The sequence below is a fragment of the Urocitellus parryii genome, chromosome 1 (assembly GCF_045843805.1).
Source record: "Urocitellus parryii isolate mUroPar1 chromosome 1, mUroPar1.hap1, whole genome shotgun sequence".
In the NCBI taxonomy this organism is placed as follows: Eukaryota; Metazoa; Chordata; class Mammalia; order Rodentia; family Sciuridae; genus Urocitellus; species Urocitellus parryii.
The window spans coordinates 206,441,114-206,461,465 of record NC_135531.1 but is presented as its reverse complement, the minus strand read 5'-3'; the positions used below and the strand labels follow the sequence as shown (position 1 = coordinate 206,461,465).

The window sequence follows — 20,352 nt, the reverse complement described above, 5'->3', positions numbered from 1 at the left end:
ATCCTCTTCCTTCAATTTCATTAATGAGGAAAGATTGATGGAGAAAAAGACTGACAAACACCACATGTGGAATGCAAATAAACTTTGTCCCAGGTCATTGTGTGTTCTTTAGACTCATTTATCTCTTCTACAAATCATTTACTCTTTTTCTAAAATTGTCTACAATCCCTCCTTCCCTCTACACTATAAAAAGGGTTTTTAAGCCTCAACCATCTGGCCCTTCTTTGAGTTTTCATATTTGATATGATTTCCATGCACATTTGCACATTAATAAATCTACATGTTAATAATCCATTGCCGGGGCTGGGGACGTGGCTCAAGCGGTAGCGCGCTCGCCTGGCATGCGTGCGGCCCGGGTTCGATCCTCAGCACCACATACCAACAAAGATGTTGTGTCCGCCGAGAACTAAAAAATAAATATTAAAAAATTCTCTCTCTCTCTCTCTCTCTCTCTCTCTCTCTCTCTCTCCCCCCTCTCTCACTCTCTCTTTAAAAAAAAAATAATAATCCATTGCCAATTATTTTCAGCAAACTTAAAAGCTCAAAATCTCAGAGGATGGAGGGGAAATTCTCATGGCTGTACAACCTAGACTACCTACTCACAGCTTTCCCCGGGAACTCTCCCAGCCCTTGTTTCATTCCCATCATGAAAGTCTCGGTTTTCTTGGGAATGGCAGCTGCCAATTCCTAGATAGCCAAACCCACTGCTATGGTTTTGGGTGGTTTGAGTGCACCATTGTGTTTGAAGGTTTGGTCCTCAGGGTGGCGGAACCTTTAAGATAGAGAGCTCAATAGGAGGTCCTTGGCAACATGAAGTAGCCCAGGTTTGACCTCCTGAGTTTTCATTAGAGGGTTGTTATAGGAGAAAACCTGTCCCCTTCTGTCCACACTCTCTGTTGCTAGTTTTAGATGCACTCATTTACTTGCGCCTGCACGCTCCTCTGCCACTGCTATTCAGGCTTGTGTTGAGTTTTTAGAGTGTTCAGCCTCCAAAACTGTGAGCTAAATAAGTGTCTTTTCGGCCAGGTGCGGTAGCGCACGCCTGTAATCCCAGCAGCTAGGGGGGCTGAGGCAGGAAGATCTCGAGTTCAAAGCCAGCCTCAGCAATGTTGCGCTAAGCAACTCCCTGAGATCCTATCTCTAAATAAAATACAAAAATTGGGCTGGGGATGTGGCTCAATGGTTCAATGTCCCTGAGTTCCAATTCCTGGTACCCCTCACCCCCGCAAAAAAAAAGTCTTTTCTTCATACCTGCCTATCAGGTATTTTGTTATAGTGACTGTTTTAGTCAGCTTTTTCACTGCTGTGACTAAAGGATTTTACCAGAACAACTATAGAGGAAAAGTTTATTCAGGAGCTCATGGCTTTGGAGGTCTTAGTCCAGAGAAGCCCTGCTCCATTTCTCAGGGCTCAAGGTGGGGCTGAACATCATGGTGGAAGAGTGTAGTTGAGGGAAGCAGCTCACATTATGGTGACCAGGAAGCACAAAGAGAGACTCCACGCTCCAGATACAAATATATACAAAAAAGCCACACCCTAATTCCACCTCCTCCAGCCACACCCTATCACTTCAGTTATCGCCCAGTTAATCTGTCAGAGGATTAATTCACTGATTGAGTTAAGACTCTTCAGAACCCAATCATTTTTCCTTTGAACCATCCTGCATTGTCTCACATGTGAGCTTTTGGAGACACCTCACATCCAAACCATAACTATGACAAAATAACAAACAAACAAATAACAACAAAAACAACAACAACACAAAAACTGGCCAACACATCCTCTGTCCCCAATTCCTCTCCTCTATTTCAGTTTTAAACCCACTTTATTTGGACCTTTGCCTCTTTTATCCCACTGAAACTACCCGTCAAGGTCCTGAACCATCTTCATAGGATAAGTAATTTAATATGCAGCACTCTAACATGTAACTTAATAATTTATCACTTATATTACTTATTCTCTCTCTCCCTCCACCAGACATAAGCTCCTCAAGCTTAAGAATTTTTTTTTTTTAACTTGGATTTCTGGTGTTCCCATGTGTTTAAAACTGTGTTTATGTATGTAAATTTTTGTTGAATTTAATTGGCTGGTAATCATTGACTCTCATATACAAAGGAACAACTGTGGCTTTTCCCCCTTGAAAGGTGAAGTGGTAAAACAAAAATAAAATCAGATAAATATTTATACAATTTCATAATAGAAATAGTCATCCTGTTACATAAAATATAGAGGAGGCCTTTGATTTTGGACTGAGCTCCTGAATCATGCCCAACAGACCAGACCAAAATGGAGCTACCCATGCTGAAGCTCCACCTCACCAAGAAATTAAGTTGTTTACTTGATGTTTCATGAAATCAAGAGAGCGATTAATATCCCAACCCCTCAACAACTGGCTTTAGTTGACATGATTACGAGGTTCCCTTTCTTTTACCTTTGTAAGGAAAATAACTATGAAATGACCAATCCACTTTTTGTTCCTCTGTTTCTGCTTTCTTCAGCCCTTTTTTGTCTATAAAGTCAACACATCCCCTGCTGAGTTCATAGCAACACTCATTCTATTTTAAAAATGAGGTGTTGCTCAATTCTAGAATTGCAAATAAAGCCAATTAGATCATTTTTTTCCTCTTTCTTTTTTTCTTATTTTTTTATGTTACTAGGAATTTACCCCAGGACTCTTTACCACTAAGCTACCCAGATCTTTTTGTTTTTATTTTATTCTTTTTTTTTTTTTTTTTTGTACTAGGAATTGAACCCAGTGGCACTTAACCACTGAAAAAACATTCCTATCCCCCACCCCTTTTGCTTGAGAAGATCTCGCTAAATTGCTGAGGCTGGCTTTGAACTTGCAACCTTCTGCCTCAGACTCCTGAATAGCTGGGATTACAGGTGTGTGCTACCACCCAGTTAGATCTTTAAATTAATTTTGTTTAAATTTGTTATTTTGTCTTTTGACAATTCTAACATAAATAAAAGAACAGAAACCAGGCTCCATGGCTCTTGTCTAAAATCCTAGCTACTTGAAGGTGTAGGAGGACTTCACCTTCAAGGTCGGCCTTAACAATCTAGCAAGATCCTCACTCATCAACTTAATGAGACCCTGTCTCAAAAAATAAAAATTATTGAAGATGTATGGGGATGTAACTCAGTGGTGAAGCACCCCTTCCCTGTACCAAAAAAGAAAAAATAAAAAAAAAATTATAATCTCTGATTCTATATTTCTACTTCTAGATTCCTGTTCCCCCAAATTAAACAACTACATAAATATGTACATCCAAGAATATTTATTCAGCAATATTTATGAAAACAATCTAAAATTCCAACAATAGAGAGGTTTAAATAAAGTATGAAATAATCATACCATGGGAAATTTTACAGCTGTTCAAAATAATGATTTTCTAGAATACACAATGATTTGGGACAATGCTTAGGCTATAAAGTTTAAGGTTAAAGAAAAACAGCATATAAAACTGTACATAGAGTAGGATTCCAAACTTCAAATACAAACACACATACATACATATATACATATACCACAAGTAAAAAAAAAATGAAAGAAAAATATATAAAAATGTTAACACTAGTTATCTCTATGTAGTGAGAGTATAAGAGATTTTCATTTGAAGTTTTCTGTATTTTTCAATTTTCTCCAAAATTATGTATTGCTTTCACATTTAGAAAAATAATAAATAAACATTAACAATAACAACAATAATAATATAAAAGTGAGATCAAAAGGTTTCCAAAAGATGTAACATTGTATAATTTGAGTATCCTTTTTGTTTTATTTTATAAATGGCTAAATCTTCCAGCTAAAAAGTTTTTATTTCCAGTAGTAGTACTTGTATTTTTTCCTTGACTGGATTTGGATACAGGATCCACTGCAACATATTTGATTTGGAAACCTCCTGCTGTTACTGAAGCATCACTCAGAAACTTCAAGGTCATGACATTTCCTATGGGGACAGGAGCATACAAAAGAACAAAGTTACTTTTGTGTGTGTGTGTGTGTCTCATAATTTGAAGATTCACCTTTCTCATATAAAAGTGGCCCTTCCTTCCCTTTCTTTCCTCTTTTGTACTGGGAGTTATATCAGGGCCTCACACATACAAGGCGAGTGCTCTCTACCTCTGAGCTGTCTCCCCAGCCCTTTTTATTTTATTCTGACACAGTCTTGCTAAATTGCCCAGGCTGGACTCCAACTTGCTGTCCTCCTGCCTCAGCCTCCCAAATCATTGGGATTACTGGTGTGTGCCATCTCTTGCCTTTGTTTGTTTTTAAAAATAGAATTCTCAGCCCATCCCCCAACCCCAACCACCTCACCTATTATCTCCTGCAGCTCTGACACCTTTCAACTTTCTGTTAACATTAAATATGTTTTCAAGAGTAGAAAAAGAAATATAAATAGAAGTTTTTTTTTTTTAAAGAGAGAGTGAGAGAGGAGAGAGAGAGAGAGAGAGAGAGAGAGAGAGAGAGAGAGAGAATTTTTTAAAAAATATTTATTTTTTAGTTCTTGGCAGACACAACATCTTTGTTGGTATGTGGTGCTGAGGATCAAACCCGGGCCGCATGCATGCCAGGCAAGCGCGCTACCGCTTGAGCCACATCCCCAGCCCTAAATAGAAGTTTTAATAGATCACCTTTTCTAGAAAGGTTGCAACAGAGTAATAAATTAATAAGATTTGAGCATTAATCATTCAAGGATAGAACAGGACATTCCATATTTTGTAATAATGATGAATAAATTAGAATTGAATGCACTGCAAGGCTGGGTGTGGGAGTAAGTGAACTAGAAGTGTCTGTTTAAAGACTACTTAGAATCACAGCTCAATGTAGCTTTGGTATTTTTAGTTGCACAAGTATTGTGATAATTTTATGACTTGGAGGAAAACTGAGAGTACATAAGAATGCCAATGACTGGTGCTGGGGATGGAAAAAAGAAACGGAAAAAAAAAATGAAGACTTCTAAGAAAGTTAAGATTCTTCACTAGAAAACAGCAATTTGGGATAATATTAAAGAGTAATAATGCTTATTGTGAAAAATGTATACCTCTACAAGGACATTTCTGGAGGCATATTTCTTAGAAAAAGACAAAATAATTTTGGGAGGAGTAGATTTTGGAAAACAGCCTATTATATTCAACCATTTGAGATTTACTATACAAATCAGCACATTAAAAGTTCCCTGTGGTCTTCCAATAAAAAAAAAAAATAAATGTGTTTGACAGTGTTTAACCCAAAATTTCCCAAATTAACTTGACCCCAAAGCCCTTTGCTATTTAAAATATTTTACAGAAGCCTTTTCTTCAGAATACTCTCTGGAGAATGCTGTTCTAAGATAAAAATGTAAAAAAAAAGTAATGTACAATTATTTTTAGCTACAGGTTTTTGGTTTGTTTTTTGTTTTCTCTCTCTGTGTGTGTGTGTGTGTGTGTGTGTGTGTGTATGTGTGTGTGTTGCTGGGAAATGAACCCTGGAAATCAATCATAAGCTACAGGCTACAGTAGTGTTCGAGGATTTACAGATTCAATATTCTCACTGAATTTCCTACAGATAAAGAGGGCCTAAATATTTTTAGTGCAAGGAGTTGGTATAAATCTTTAAGTATAAATAAAAAAAATTCTTATTGTTTCCAAGCTAACAAGCTATATCTAGTCTTAGTTATCACAACTTTACTTATTTTTTTATTTTTACTTTTTGTTGCTGGGGATTGAACCCAGGGTGTCACACATGCTAGGCATGTTAGTCAAGTGTTCTACCATTGAGTTATGTCCCCAGTTCCTAGCTCTCTCAACATTAAAAATTCAGGTGTGGTGGTCACATTTGCAATTCCAGCTACTCTTGGAGGCTGAGGCTGAGGTAGGAGGATGGCAAATTGAGGCCAGCCTGGGCAGTCTGGTGAGACCCTGTGTCAAAATTAAAAAATTAAGAAAGGACTTGGCAGCAACAGTGAGACACTAAGCAACTCAGTGAAACCCTGTCTCTAAATAAAATACAAAATAGGACTGAGGATGTGGTTCAGTGGTTAAGTGCTCATGAATTCAATCCCCACTACCAAAAAGAGAAAAAAAAAGAAAGAAAGAAATGATTGGGGATGTTGCTTAGTGGTAGAGCACTATCTAGGATGTGCTAAGTCCTGGGCTTAATCCCTAGTATCACACACACACACACACACACACACACACACACACTCATTTACACATACACACACAACATACAAAGTTAAAAAGTGAATGAGAATAACTAGTATCCTTTACTATCAGGGATACAGTAGTAAAACAAATCAAAGTCTTGCTCCTAGACTTGAAACATTACCTGTGCTAATGATGTCTTCTGGAAGCTCATCACCACAGTACCTGAAAGGGAATTTTTAGAAAAAAGAGGTCACATAAAAGGATCTTTTATAGTTATTGAAGTGGCTCTTTGATTCCTTTAAGCAGTGGCTCATTTTTCTATAATTTTAAAAATATTTCTTGTTTTTTAACTTGGATTTGTAAAGGAGAAAAAGGGTTGAAAGTTTGTTGTTTGAATCAATCTCACAATATTAATTAACTATTATTATTATTATTTTTTTTTTTTTGGTACTGGGGATTGAATCCAAGGTACTTAACAACTGAGCCACATTCTCAGCCTTTTTTATTTTGAGACAGGTCTTGCTAAGTTGCTTAGGGACTCGCTAAATTGCTAAAGCTGTCTCAAACTTGCCAATTCTCCTGCCCCAGCTTTCTGAGCCACTGGGCTACCACACCAGGCTGGAGAGTCTAAAATAATGGTTACTGTGGTTAGGGATGTTGCTCAGTAATAAAGTGCTTGCCTAATATGTATGAGGCCCTGTATTTGATCCCCAGCACTGATAAAACAAACAAACAATACAAAGAAAGAATAAAAAATGAGTTATTAAGTGGGGACATACATATATACAACACTTAATTGTATATTTATGTCTCATGATATTTTGTTCCCTTTATTAGAAAAACACGAAAAAAATATTGCGGAAGGGAGCACTTGTTTTTTTTTTTTATGGCAAAGAAATCTATTTTAAATAAGACATACATTGTACATTTAGCTAAATTGTAAAAGGGAAGGGGCTATTCTTTGCTAATTTACTTTGCATTCATATTACTTATCACAAGGCCTTTTACAAGGAGAAAGGCAACAATTGCTGAATTTATAATCATTTTTAGGAGGTTGACAGGAATTAGAACACTTAATAACTCCAACAAATTCTTCAACTAACATCTCTCTTTTCCTATTGTTAGTCAAATCATGAGTTTTAAAATACATTAATAAATTAATCAAAATGCTATTATCATATTTTAATAATAAGTACCTGTAGCAGTCAACTAAGAAAAATCTTAGTTGAAAAAGAATGTGATGTTATCAAAGGGTAGAAATATAGGAAAATCAATATTATATGCTAAGAAAAAAAAAAAAAAGAAGCAACAAGTAATACTGAGCATTCACTGAACTTCCTGTATGTAGAAACACACGTACCTTCCCACAAAGCCATGGATGTCATCGTAACTGTCATATATTTCAACATAGTCAGCCAAGCAACCTGGGTCATCTTCAATGTCAAAGTCCAAAAAACTCAGGTGAATACGCTGACCATACTTGAGTCTAATGTGCCAGTAGCATACCTGGTTATCTTCATACTCATTTGGAAAACCTGGAGATTTAAAAATTCGCTTTGGATCTGTAAAGATACCACCACATTCCTTTGCTGAAATTGAAAAGAAAAGAAAAGAAAGCCTTAAGAAAGTAATTATCCTTATTTAAAAATAATACTTCCTTCTTAGACATTATTTATTACTCTTTATGAAATACTAAAGAAATTGCTTAATATATAGTACCTATAGCATATTATGTATGCATATAGCTAAAGAATAAATATATTTTTTCATTAAAAGTTTCTCAGTTACCTAAAATGAACATGAAGTATTTGTGATTATTTAAAAAGTAAAAATAGCAGGAAAAATGGTAATTTAATTGTGTTTCTGTTTTCATTTTTAGACACAATGTCTTTATTTTATTCTTTTTTTTTTTTTTAATGTGGTGCTGAGGATCGAACCCAGTGCCTCACATGTGCTAGGCAAGCACACTACCACTGAGCTACAAACCCAGCCCTAAAGTGCACATCGTTTGTTTATTTATTTATTTTGGTACTATGGATTGCTTAACCACTGAGACACATCCCCAGCCCTTTTTAATATTTTATTTAGAGACAAAGTCTCATTGAGTTGCTTAGGGTCTTGCAAAGTTGCTGAAGCTGGCTTTGTACTCACAATTCTCCTGCCTTGACCTCCCAAGTTGCTAGGATTACAGGGGTTCACCACCACATCCAGCTCACTTTTATGCATTTTGCCAAATATATGTATGCACCCATCTTATCAGCAGCCTAATCAAGATGGTAGTGATTTATTTATTTTCTATTACTGGGCATTGGATGCAGGACCTTCAGCAAGTGCTGTGCCCCTAAACTACATGCTCAGCCCTTTTTCTACTTTATTTTCTAAAAAGATTTATTGGTGCATCATTACTATATATAATACTGAGATTTATTGTTATATATTCCTACAATGCACACAATAGAACAATAGAATTTGGTCAATTTAATTCCCCAGTACCTCCTCTTTCCTGGTCCTTTTCTAACATTTTACTTTGGGACAGGGTCTTGCCAAATTGCCTAGGCTGGCCTTGAAGTTGCAATCCTCCATCCTCAGCCTCCAGAGTAGCCAGATTGCGGGTCTTATAATCATTCTGAAACTTTTCATTTATTTATTTTTTGGTGCTGGGTATTGAACCCAAGTTCTTGTGCATGCTAAGTTCACACTATTCCACTGAGCTACATCCATAGCCTTCATTCTGTACAGTCTATAGTTAGGGGATTTGTTTTTATTTTGTTACTGGGGACTGAACCCAAGGATACTTTACCACTGAGCTATACCTACCCTGTCCCTCTTATGTTTTATTTTGAGACAGGGTCTCAATAAGTTGTCCAGACTGATCTCAAACTTGATATCCTCCTGCCTCAGCCTCCCAATTTGCTGGAATTATAGGCATGCACCACTGTGCCAGGCTCTATACTGGTTTTAAACCAACATTGAAATCCTAATACTTGAGAATTTGGTGGAGATATTCATGTTTGTTTTTTCCAAGTCATTCATCTTACAGATTTCAGTATGTTATATAACCTGTCATAAGAAAAACAAGCAAACCAAAATAGAAAGAAAAAGAACAAATAAAAATCTCTCTCAGAACTAGTGGGTTTGCAATATGACCCAGAGAGAAGACTATGGTGGAACTTAATTTTAATGCCCTATCAGTTAAGTTTTTAGTGTCCAGGATAAAAAAAAAAAAAAAGTAGAAGCTGGAAACTCAAAAAATAACCTGTGTGGGTAGCATTTGAAGATATATTTATTTTTAATATATGAATTAAAAGTTTTCTCCAAGAATATTCTCCTTTAAAATAGCAATTTTTTTTAAAGAGAGAGTGAGAGAGGAGAGAAGAGAGAGAGAGAATTTTTAATATTTATTTTTTAGTTCTCAGCGGACACAACATCTTTGTTGGTATGTGGTGCTGAGGATCGAACCCGGGCCGCACGCATGCCAGGAAAGCGCGTTACGGCTTGAGCCACATCCCCAGCCCCATAAAATAGCAATTTTAAAAACATTGTGTTAGAGCCCAGCCTGGTAGCACAGGCCTGTAATCCCAGTGACTCTGGAGGCTGAGGAAGGAAGGTTACAAGCCTTGCTACTTTAACAAGATCCTGTTTCAACATAAAATATTTAACAAGGTCTGGGGATATAGGTTGGTGGTAAAGTGTCTTTATGTTCAATCCTCAGTACCAAATAAATACATAAATAAATAATTTAAAAATTATTTAAAAATACTTAATACTATAACAGTTAAGGGAATTTATCTTCCTAAGGCTTAATCTGAACAGGATCCTAGAAGGCTGGGAAGAAATGGAATGGCCAAGGACCTAGTTGAAGCTCCATGACTATTCTATATTTCATTTTCTTCCTCAGTAAAATGTAACTATGCCTACCTCACAGAGTTATTCTGAGAATAAAATATGGAAGATAATTTATGAGTGTTATGCAAATGTAAGCTAATGTTACTGTATCATGAAATATCATGTGATACGTGGTTTGTCTGTGTTCATAAACATGACATTACCAGCTTTGGGAATTACTTGTTCTATTCGTAGCATCCTATTTTTGTTGTATGTCCGTTAGGAAAATATTTCAAATACTGAACTAATTTGGTTGCTTATTTAGATAAACCTATTTAGCTTTGTGGTTATTGCTTAATTCATTGCTTATTTAGAAAATGACAGATTCGCAAAACTGAATATCTAACGACTATTAATTGGTTAAAAAATGTACATGGGCAATGGTGTTGCATGCCTGTAATCTCAATGACTTGGGAGGCTGAGACAGAAGGATCACAAGTTTGAGACCAGCCTTGGCAATTTAGTGAGGCCCTAAGCAACTTAGCAAGATCCTGTCTCAAAATAAAAAGGGGCTGGGGGGGTGGGTTTAGCTCAGTGGTTAAGAACTCCTGGGTTCAACTCCCAGCTCAAAAAATAAATAAATAAATACATCAATCAACATCATGTCATGCATTCCAAACTTGAAATGAGCTACTTCTTCTGAATATTTAACAATCTTATTATTACTTATTTTAATCAACTCTAACTTGATAATTTGATAAGTAATAATGATTTATTTCTTGATACTATAATAATTTTTTTCACTCCAATTATGTTTTAATGAGCTGTTCTAGTTCTAATTTAGGCAGTTTGCACTGTCCTTCAAGAAGCCATGTCCTAAATAATCAGCATTCTACGAAATCTAAAAGTAAACTAAATATATGGAAGAAAAGGGGGGAAAGGGAAGGAGGAAAGGAAGATTAAGATACTGTTAACCATGAGGACTAAATATACAGTAATAAAGTACTATCTAGGACTAAATCATGTTAAAACATGCCAAAAGTGACTTGGAAGTTACAGTCCTATTATAAACGCATTGTAAACCCAGAGTGGTTGTGTATGCCTGCAATCCCAGATACTCTAGAAGACTGAAGCAGGAGAATTGTGAGTTGGAGGCCAGCCTGGATAATTTAGCAAGATGCTATCTAAAAATTAAAAAAAAAATAAAAGGACTGGGATAGCTTAGTGGCAGAGCACTGGCCCTACCTGTGTGAGGCTATGGGTTCAATCCTCAGTACTGAAAAAAACAACAACATATATCTTGTTTCAAATAAGATGAGGACATAGCGCGAAGCAAAATTCTTTCTATTGGGAATACACATACTTTTGAGATATAGGTTAGTTACAGACATAAAAGACTGTTCTTTTGTGATTAGTGTCATTAAATAATAAATTCTATAACCATATGCTAGAACTTCACTGTAACTCTCCCATTGTGCTATGGAATTTCTTACAAGGTGGATCCGAGTGGAACACTACTTAAGTATATTTATGACCTATGCCAGAAGGACTTTGTAACACATTATATAACACTTGAAATATTGTCCTGGGGGGGAAATATCCCAGAAGAAGAGTCTATTTTTTTCTTCCAATAACATAAACAAAAATAACTATAGAAATTATAATGAATTAATTTTCCAATTAAATATTTTGAGCAATCAAGAAAAATATGAATAAAAATAATAATAAATAATCATAACCAGTATCTACAGAATATAGTTGTTAAGCCAAATCACAGAGTGAGAGTTGTTTTGGTTGGAAATCTAAACATTTAAATCTTCCTCCCCCAAAGAAAATTACAGAAAATATTTATTTATTTTGTCTTCTTTTCCCCATTATCCAAGGGATAATTTTGAACAGTTAACATTTGGTCACTTCACTTTATTGCTGTAGGTAAGTAATTATGACAAATTTATAATCTGGTCCTCCACCCCTCTCTTTTTTCTCTTCCTTGTAACCAGGAAGTTCCTTGGCACAGAGAAGACCCAAATTCTCACCCTACCTGCCTATTAATTATTGGTTATATGATTTTGGATAAGTTACTTAACTTCTATAAAAGTTTTAATTTCTTGATTCCTAAAACAGCAATAACAATAACTCCTTATAGAGTTGTGAATATCAAGTGAAGTTGTGAATATCATGTTGATGGAGGAGGCTACTTCAGTGACTGGCATAGTAAAAGCACTCTAAGAGTTATTGTTAATATTTACCATTACCAAATTTAATGTTTTTCTGGAAGAAAAAGCCATTTTTTTAAAGCCATCTCTGAGAAGTCTATAACTATTTTGTTGTTGCTTATTGTGTAATTTTGTTTGTAAAACATCAAATGCTCATTTTTAACAAACCATGTGGGTTGAAGCAATAGGCATCCCATCTTTCACTCCTATTGAGACGGACTCCGTAATCAATAATTCCAGTTTTTCCAAATCCACAGTTGGGCCCTGGCTTCACAATGGGGTAGCCAACCCTGCCCTTGGCCATCCATCCAGCAGCACAGACATGAAATCCTGCAAGCAGAAGAAAGGGTTATGGGCTTAATAGATAAATTCCTCAGCTGAGCTGAAGTCACCTTAACAAAGAGGGTCACTTCCAACAATAAGTTTCCAACTGCCCAAGTCCAGTTCATGTAAAATGGGAAAAAACTACAGGTATATACTACAGGTGTATACCTGTAGTCCCTGAGACTTGGGAAGCTGAGGCAGGTAGATTGCAAGTTCAAGGCCAGCCTCAGCAATTTAGCAAGGCCCTGGGCAACTGAGTAAGATCCTGTCTCAAAGTAAAAAGTAAAAAGGGCTGGGAATGTGGCTCCGTGGTAAAGTGGTTTCAATCCTCCCACCACCAAAAAAGAAAAGCTTGATGTCTCTTGGCTAAGGTCAAGTGCGGTATCTATTTTTATTCATTTAATATTTAATACATCCCCTATCCTTGGACAATATACTGAATGGATTTTTGAAGCAAGGAAATGGAATAGGAACTTGTTTTGACCACTCTAAGAAGCCACCTAGTATTGTACTACCTACAGAAATGGTATACCCCCTTGGATGGCAATAAGAAAAAAAAAAAGTTTGAACAGAAATAAAATATAACTTGTTACTTTTACAAAAAAATGATCTTACTAGGAAAAAACAAATAAGATGGACCACAAATCATACAATGGGCATAAAAATATTCCAGGTTCAGAGCTGGTTTTCCCATTACCATTAAATAATTTCTGTAATTACTGTAAATTCAAAAACATATTAAAAAATTTCAAGTGACAATTTAATGACTTTCTATTTCAGGATCAATTAAGATATTAGTACTATTTGAAAGAATTTGAATAATGATAAATACTATTACAAATTTCAAATGAAGACTTGGCCTTGTTTCCCTGGCTCAGGTTTGGAGGTGTTTTAATATCTGTCACTGCCATCGAACAAGGATGTTACTAGAGGTCCAGGAAGGATCATAAAGACTATGGCCTTGGTGTCCACCATGACAGTTCCTTTGCCCCCCATAGCCTTGAGCTGTTACCTGGGAAGGCTTTGGGGGTATCTGAGAGAATACTTTTACTGATGACCTTTCATGTACATAGATTCTGCATCTGTGCACTCAACCAACTGGGCAATCAAAATCTCTCTCTCTCTCTCTCTCTCTCTCTCTCTTTTCTTTTTTTTTTTTTTTTTTTGGTAACAGGGATTGAACTCAGGAGCTCAAGAGCACTGAGCCACATCCCCAGCCCTTTTTTAAAAAACTTATTTTATTTAGAGACAGTGTCTTACTGAGTTGCTTAGGACCTTACTAAATTAGTGAGGCTGTCTTTGAACTCATGATCCTCCTGCCTCAGCCTCCTGAGTGGCTGGGATTACAGGTGTGCACCACCCTAATGGCAAAAATCTCTTTTTTAAAAAATTGTATCTCAGGGGCTGGGGTTGTGGCTCAGTAGCAGAGGGCTTGCCTTGCATATGTGAGGCACTGGGTTCCATCCTCAGCACCACATAAAAATAAATAAACAAAATAAAGATATTGTGTCCACCAAAAAAAATTTTTTAAAAATTGTGTCTCTGTTGAACACGTACAGACTTATTTCTTGTCATTATTTCCTAAACAATATTTTGTAACTATTTACAAAGCATTTAAATGGTATTAGATGAGTAATCTAGGATGATTTAAAATATGTGAGGGAAGGGGATGTAGCTCAGTGGTAGAATTCTTGCCCAGCATGTACAAGGATCTGAGTTTGATCCCTAGCATAGCAAACTAATAAATAAGTAAGTAAATAAAGTCGATGGGAGGATATGCATGTGTTAGGTGAAAATACTTCACCATTTTATATAAAGGATTTGAGCATCCTTGGAATCCATAGGAATCCTGGAACCAATTTCTCTCTGATATTGTGGGATAACTGTATATCACTGTTATTATACAAAAGCATAAGTTTGACAGGCATTTTCCTGTCAATAAAGGAGTTCTGATGGGTGTGGTCCATTCTCCTACAAGCCCAAGAGAGGACAGCAGCACTGCCTCTCCCCACCCTTTTTTCAAAGAAGAAAGTAGCTCTATAATTATGAGTCCTTCCTTCCTTCCTTCCTTCCTTCCTTCCTTCCTTCCTTCCTTCCTTCCTTCCTTCCTTCCTTCCTTCCTTTTTCTTTTGTGGTACTGGGAATTGAACCCAGGGGTACTCTACCCCTGAGCTACACTTCCAGCCTTTTTATCTATTTAGCTACACTTCCCGTGTACACTACCAGTGTATGCTCAGTGTGTACTACCACTGAGCTACACTTCCAGCCCTATTTATTTCGTTAGTTTTTGCAATGCTGGGGATCAAACTAGGACCTCATGCACTGGAGGCAAACACTCTACCACTTTCAGCCTTTTAAAATTTTTGTTTTGAGACAGGGTCTCACTAAATTGCTCAGGCCGGCCTCCAACGTGTGATCCTCCTGCCTCAACCTTTTGAGTAGCTGGGATTATAGGCCTGTATCACTCGGCCCAGCATTTTTTTTTTTTTTTAACCAGATATTCTTTTTTTTTTTTTTTTTCCAAGTTTCTTCTGACATTTTACAATTTGCTTATCTTTTCCTCATAGCTTTCAATTCTGCAGTACAAATGTAGTCTCTCATTTAATGTTCTAGAGCCCTTCTGGCTCTAGGTGGAGAGAAGAGGAGAAACCAAACAGCAAAGATGTCCTGGGTGCTAGAGAACTATCCAAAAGTACCTGTAAGAGAAGACTCACTGAGCATCATAGGAAAGGTGAATTGTTTTCCCCCAAGACTGAAAAAGAAGAAAAACCAATACTAAATGAGTTACCAATTTTTCTGGCTGCCTCTAGCTGCTTGTAGGTGGCAAGACGACCGCCCTCAAATTCACACACCGCCTTAGCTTCTGCGTAGGTGAGCTTGTACTTGCCAGACCGGGCTTCTCTGTGGTACACGCCTGCTGCTTGTTCTGTGAAATCACAAAATGTCATCAATACACTCTTATCCATTCTTGTGGAACAGGGAAATTTGCCTTAGCTGGAAGATTACTTCAACTATTGTTCCTGCCAAAGAACATTCTAGGTCAGCTGCTTTGGGTAGCTGTTTTTATTATTAGAAAGCTTTGGGAAAAAATATGAATAAAGGGAAATTTGGGGACATAAGCAAAAACATGAGGCTGGATTGTTTCTGACATGATAACCAGAAAGAAAGGTTTCTTTCTTTCTTTCTTTTTTAATTGTAAACAAGATTGTATTTCTACATTATCATTAAGTGATAAAGTTTCTATTTCTTTTGGTTTTAAGCCCTAAAAACTTGGAAAAGTAAGCAACAGGTAAGAAAAAAAGGAGTGAAAGCCAAAGAAACCAATGAAAATGGATCCATTATGTAGGCTTACAAATGATGGAGAAAATAAGCCAAAATGTCCACGTGAGGGAAATGACTAAGGCGATATAATTGAGAGCTTAGTAAATAAATTAAAAACTACAAGAGTCCAAAGCAAATGAATACTTGGTTAAGGAAAAGGAAAATAGATTCGAACACACTAAAGAAAAATTGGGCATACTTAACTGCCAGTTAGTCCCTCACTTCCTTGTTTGGGTTTTTTTTTTTTTTTTTTTTCTAGTTCACATGCTGTTTCCAACATATTTTAGGCAGTGTTAAGTCATACATGAGTTGTCTTCCAATAGATCATTGTTTAAATGGATTGTTTTTGAGTTGGAGTAACTTCTGCCATAGAAACCATGTGAAGAGATTCCAAAGACAATAGTCATAAAGTTAGCCCTAATAGTTCTACCCGATTATGGTTCTGCCAGATTATGGTTAAGTATGTCTACCCTAACCTGTGCAGTCAGCCACCATTAAGACCATTCCCAACAAGAACGTATATTCCTTAGCACGCAGCAAAACATAAATCCAGTGCTATTAAGATACACAGTTCAGTCCAATTCAATGTTCTTCCCAAACTAAAGTTGACACTGCTACAATTCAATGGGAGATGGTGTGTGGCATGTTCCCTGCTTTTCTAGATTCCAAAGGACCCTGCTCTTTGTTATATGGTAAAGGCCTAACTGTCACACACAGAACACCTTAGTCAGTTTGATGCTCATAGATCCAAGAATACTAGCAAAATCAAATCATACCCAGTCAAGATGTCTTCCCTTTTGCAAATCACCTACCGCCCAGTGTCCTTCCTATGGCGAAGTCTCAGTAAACTTCCACTAATTTCCATTTTGATTATTTTGAGCATATACCACGAGCTATTTTGCTAAGCAGGGTAGATCAAGTCCCATCCTCAAGAAAATGGGACAATAGTGGGTTATGTGTGTTATCTTTATCTTTAAATAGTTAAAACTCTAAGACGTTTGATAGAAAAAGGAGGCATGCCTAATTTACTTACATATTGTAATAAAGATTGTTAATTTTTAAAGCTGTTAAAATTGTATCTGTTCCCCAAGAATATAGAGTAAGAATCCTTATTTGAAAAAAAAATTGTAGGAATTATTTTAATGTGTTACAAACTTTCTGAAACTGATTTCTTCCATATTTTACTCCAAAATTGAAATATGATGTTTGTAGGGAAAAAAATTAATAGAGAGATTTTTTAAGAAAATAATTTAAAATCTCCCCTGCCCCAGTAATTTTTTTTAAAAAAAATTTGTTACATGCTGATACTTTTCTCGTAATAAGATAGTAATTCCCAGGAGGCTGAGGCAGGAGGATCTCAAGTTGGAGGCCAGCCTGGGCAATTTAGCAAGATTCTGTCTCAAGATAAAATAAAAAGGACTAGTGATATCACTGAGTGGTAGTGTGCCCCTAGGTAAAAACTAGTAACTGAAATAGAAAAAAATGTGTGCGCTATCATTTTCAATTTAATTTGCCAAATGTTAATATTCTACATTGTTCCTCCCTCAAAGAGCACCAAAGTTCTCAGTGTCTTGCTTGATGAGCAAGTACAGAGAACTCTTGATGTTTCTACTTGGAAATTTTAAACAAGGCTTTTATTTTAAACTACTCCTCAGTTCAGAATTTTAAGCTATTAAGATGGGCCTTTGTATATTAAATCCTAATTTTAAAAGTTTTGCCTTTCAGAATCAATAACATCTTAATAATTTTTAAATCAATAGTCAATTACTTTTTAAAGCTGAAAATTTCTTTAACACACACACACACACACACACAAATATATATATATATTTTTTTTTTTTCCAGTAGGTTGTAACAGTAGTGAGTTGACTCTGGTTTCCACAGCTGGTCCTACCATGGAGGCATTATGTGACCTTGTATAAATCACCTCCTGAGCTTCAATTTCTCCATCTGTCAAACAGAGGTAAAACCAGCTCCTGTCCTATAAGAAGAATTCAGGTATGTTGTTATCCCTTTCCCTTGTCTTCCAGATTCAGAACAGAGACTGAAAAGAATTGCTATTTGTATATTTTTAATGTTCATGATTCATGTAAACTAATCAAAATCTCTTGTGCTTTAGATTTTGTTTTTTTGTTGTTGTTGTTCTGTTTGTAAATTACAATTTAAGGAAGCAGAAGATATCAGAGTTAAAAGTGTCCTGTTCTTGATAGTTGCTGGCAGATTTCTGCCTTCTAATCCAATTTTCTTTCCTTCCTAAATAGTTTCTAACATTATATGGACCCAACCAAGTGTAAACGATTTGTGCTAGGCTGACTGGTCAATAATTTGTCCCAGATTGAAGCACTTTGCAATTATTCTGAGCCTCAGATTTGTAGCATACTATTAACACATATTTGAATTTGCTTCTTTCTCTGGGGCAGAACTTCTATAGTAGGTTTATATTTTTGTAATATACACTAACGCTTAAAAAAGTCCAAATTACTTGATCACTAGAGAGTTTGATAACATTTCAGTTTATCTGTATGGGTTTAATTTCCTACTAGCCTTGTGATTTTTTTCCATTTCTGACAAATACGTGTATATTTCCTCAATTTGATTGTATGCAATGAACATAAACAAAGAGGTTTGTTCATTTCTCTGCTAGATTCCAGAACCCATCTTGGCTAAATAGATCACACTGAAACTGGTTCACTGGTTCAAGCTGGAAAAAAAAAAGGCGGCAAGGCTGTGCATTACAAATCGGCTTCTTAATGAAATCCGCATGCTTACAGTTATCGCCAGGGGGAAATAAGCTGAAAGGGAAAATAGTCTACATCTACAACCATGTGCTGCTTAGCAAGCATAAAACCAAAATCTAGGTTAATATTGTTTTCTTTTTCTTTCTTTACTCTGTTTAAGAATCTGTCATTTTTATCCCCAAGCAATTCAGATTTTTCAATATTAAACACAATAATGAATGTCAAAAATATCAATTTTTGTATGATATGAATTAAAGTATTGTTTACAGTACTATAAAAAGTGTTTAGCATTTTGTGTATTTTGGCTTTTTAAATTTTTTCCTCTTGTTTATCTGTGCTGTTTGGCCTATGTCATTACTTACATTTAGCAAAACAGAACAACAAAAGAAACTCCTTGTTTAACAAAAGGGTTAGAAAAGTATTTATATGAATAGCAGAACAGTAACAAAAAGAAGCAAATGGTAAGAATGCATTCAGAAGTAGAAAACTTTTTCATTTTTTTTCCCTATATTGCAAGTTGGCTTTCTTAAAATAGTTGAAAGGAATTTGGAAAAATTAAGACATACCCTACAGCACAGAGTACATAAAACAATGACTACAAAATTTTTGCATATTCTACTTTATTTGAAATCTGACTGCAAATGCAATTGAAATAAAAACAAACTAATATATTAGTGATTTTAGTTTGCTAAAGAAAACTTCTCACTATGCTATCACATCTGCTTTGAAGAATTTTAAAATACACTTTCATAAGAAATATGAATCTTAACCTATTTTCTATCAAACAATTCATTTTATACAGAGCTATTTTTAAATTTTAGAAGGCAAGCACACTTTTATTTTCAAATGGTATTTCAATGGCTCTCTTTCCTAAGCATTTTCTTTGAAAACAGCCTGAATCAGATTAAAATTTTTCTTTGATTCACTCCTTCATGGTTTCAAAGAGTTGACATTCCCAGCAAGAAGCTTATGAGTGAAGTTTCTTACCAAGCCATATGGAGTTATGAAAAATTCCATTCTTGAATCCCCATCCTTGAGCCTCTTCCCACAGCAAGACGAATAAGTAAATTAAGATGATCATATCTTCAGTTATAGTGAAGTTAACAGCCCAGCAGAGGCTGCTCACGATAAATTCTCAGAACAGCGGCTGAAATGTGACTGAAACATCTGGTTTGCACATCTTTTAAATAGTTTTTTTCAACTGTGAGGTCAGCAAGTGCTCTCCAATGGCATTTTCCGTTGTAGAGTTACACAATTAACTCAGTGTCTAAAGCCAAGTCCTCTGACTCATTTGCATTGGCAACCAAAACTAAGGCTATAGGATGATCATCTTTTTAAAAGTCACTTACTCAGAAAGGAGTTCATTTATTCTGTCAGTCACAAACACTTTTCTAATAGGAAGTGTGTGTCATTTGGTGCAGATTCAAACATGATTAAAAGAAAGCCAAATTTCAGTAGGAATTTTAAGACAAATCTTGAATGTCTTATGAGGGGCTCAGCACTGATCTTGACCCTGGTAATGTTACATTGGTTTTCCTAAACACTGCCAAATTTAAAACGTTGTGCATAGGCAAATCCTGAGCCTTCTTCAGTGATGTAGGATTTCTTGCCTGTGTTCTGGGTAAAGTCTATTGCAATCTTTGGTTTGTTGTGTTCAGCAGCTAAATAAATACATGAGCTCCCAGAAAAGTAGTTCAATTTCAGAGCTTTGGTACATTCAAGTAGCTTTGGAGTGTTCTACTATAACATAAATTTCCCTGGGTCACACATCCTTGAAGTGTTGGGGGAAAGGTGGG

General features: G+C 35.9%; 1 protein-coding gene and 1 non-coding gene across 2 annotated transcripts; one reads left to right on the top strand and one right to left on the bottom strand.

Annotated features, from left to right (window-relative positions):
• Nucleotides 1–3,336: 3,336 nt before the first annotated feature.
• On the bottom strand, nucleotides 3,337–19,692 carry Tnfaip6 (TNF alpha induced protein 6). The gene is made up of 6 exons (XM_026389090.2): nucleotides 19,544–19,692; nucleotides 15,286–15,423; nucleotides 12,342–12,503; nucleotides 7,493–7,721; nucleotides 6,314–6,354; nucleotides 3,337–3,953 (listed from the first exon to the last, which is right to left on the bottom strand). The coding sequence occupies exons 1-6, from the start codon at nucleotides 19,635–19,637 to the stop codon at nucleotides 3,787–3,789; spliced, it is 831 nt and encodes a 276-aa protein (XP_026244875.1). The 5' UTR covers nucleotides 19,638–19,692; the 3' UTR covers nucleotides 3,337–3,786.
• LOC113183410 (U2 spliceosomal RNA) lies at nucleotides 12,845–13,034 on the top strand. Its single transcript, XR_003300875.1, has one exon. It is a non-coding gene; the product is annotated as a U2 spliceosomal RNA (small nuclear RNA).
• Nucleotides 19,693–20,352: the final 660 nt, after the last annotated feature.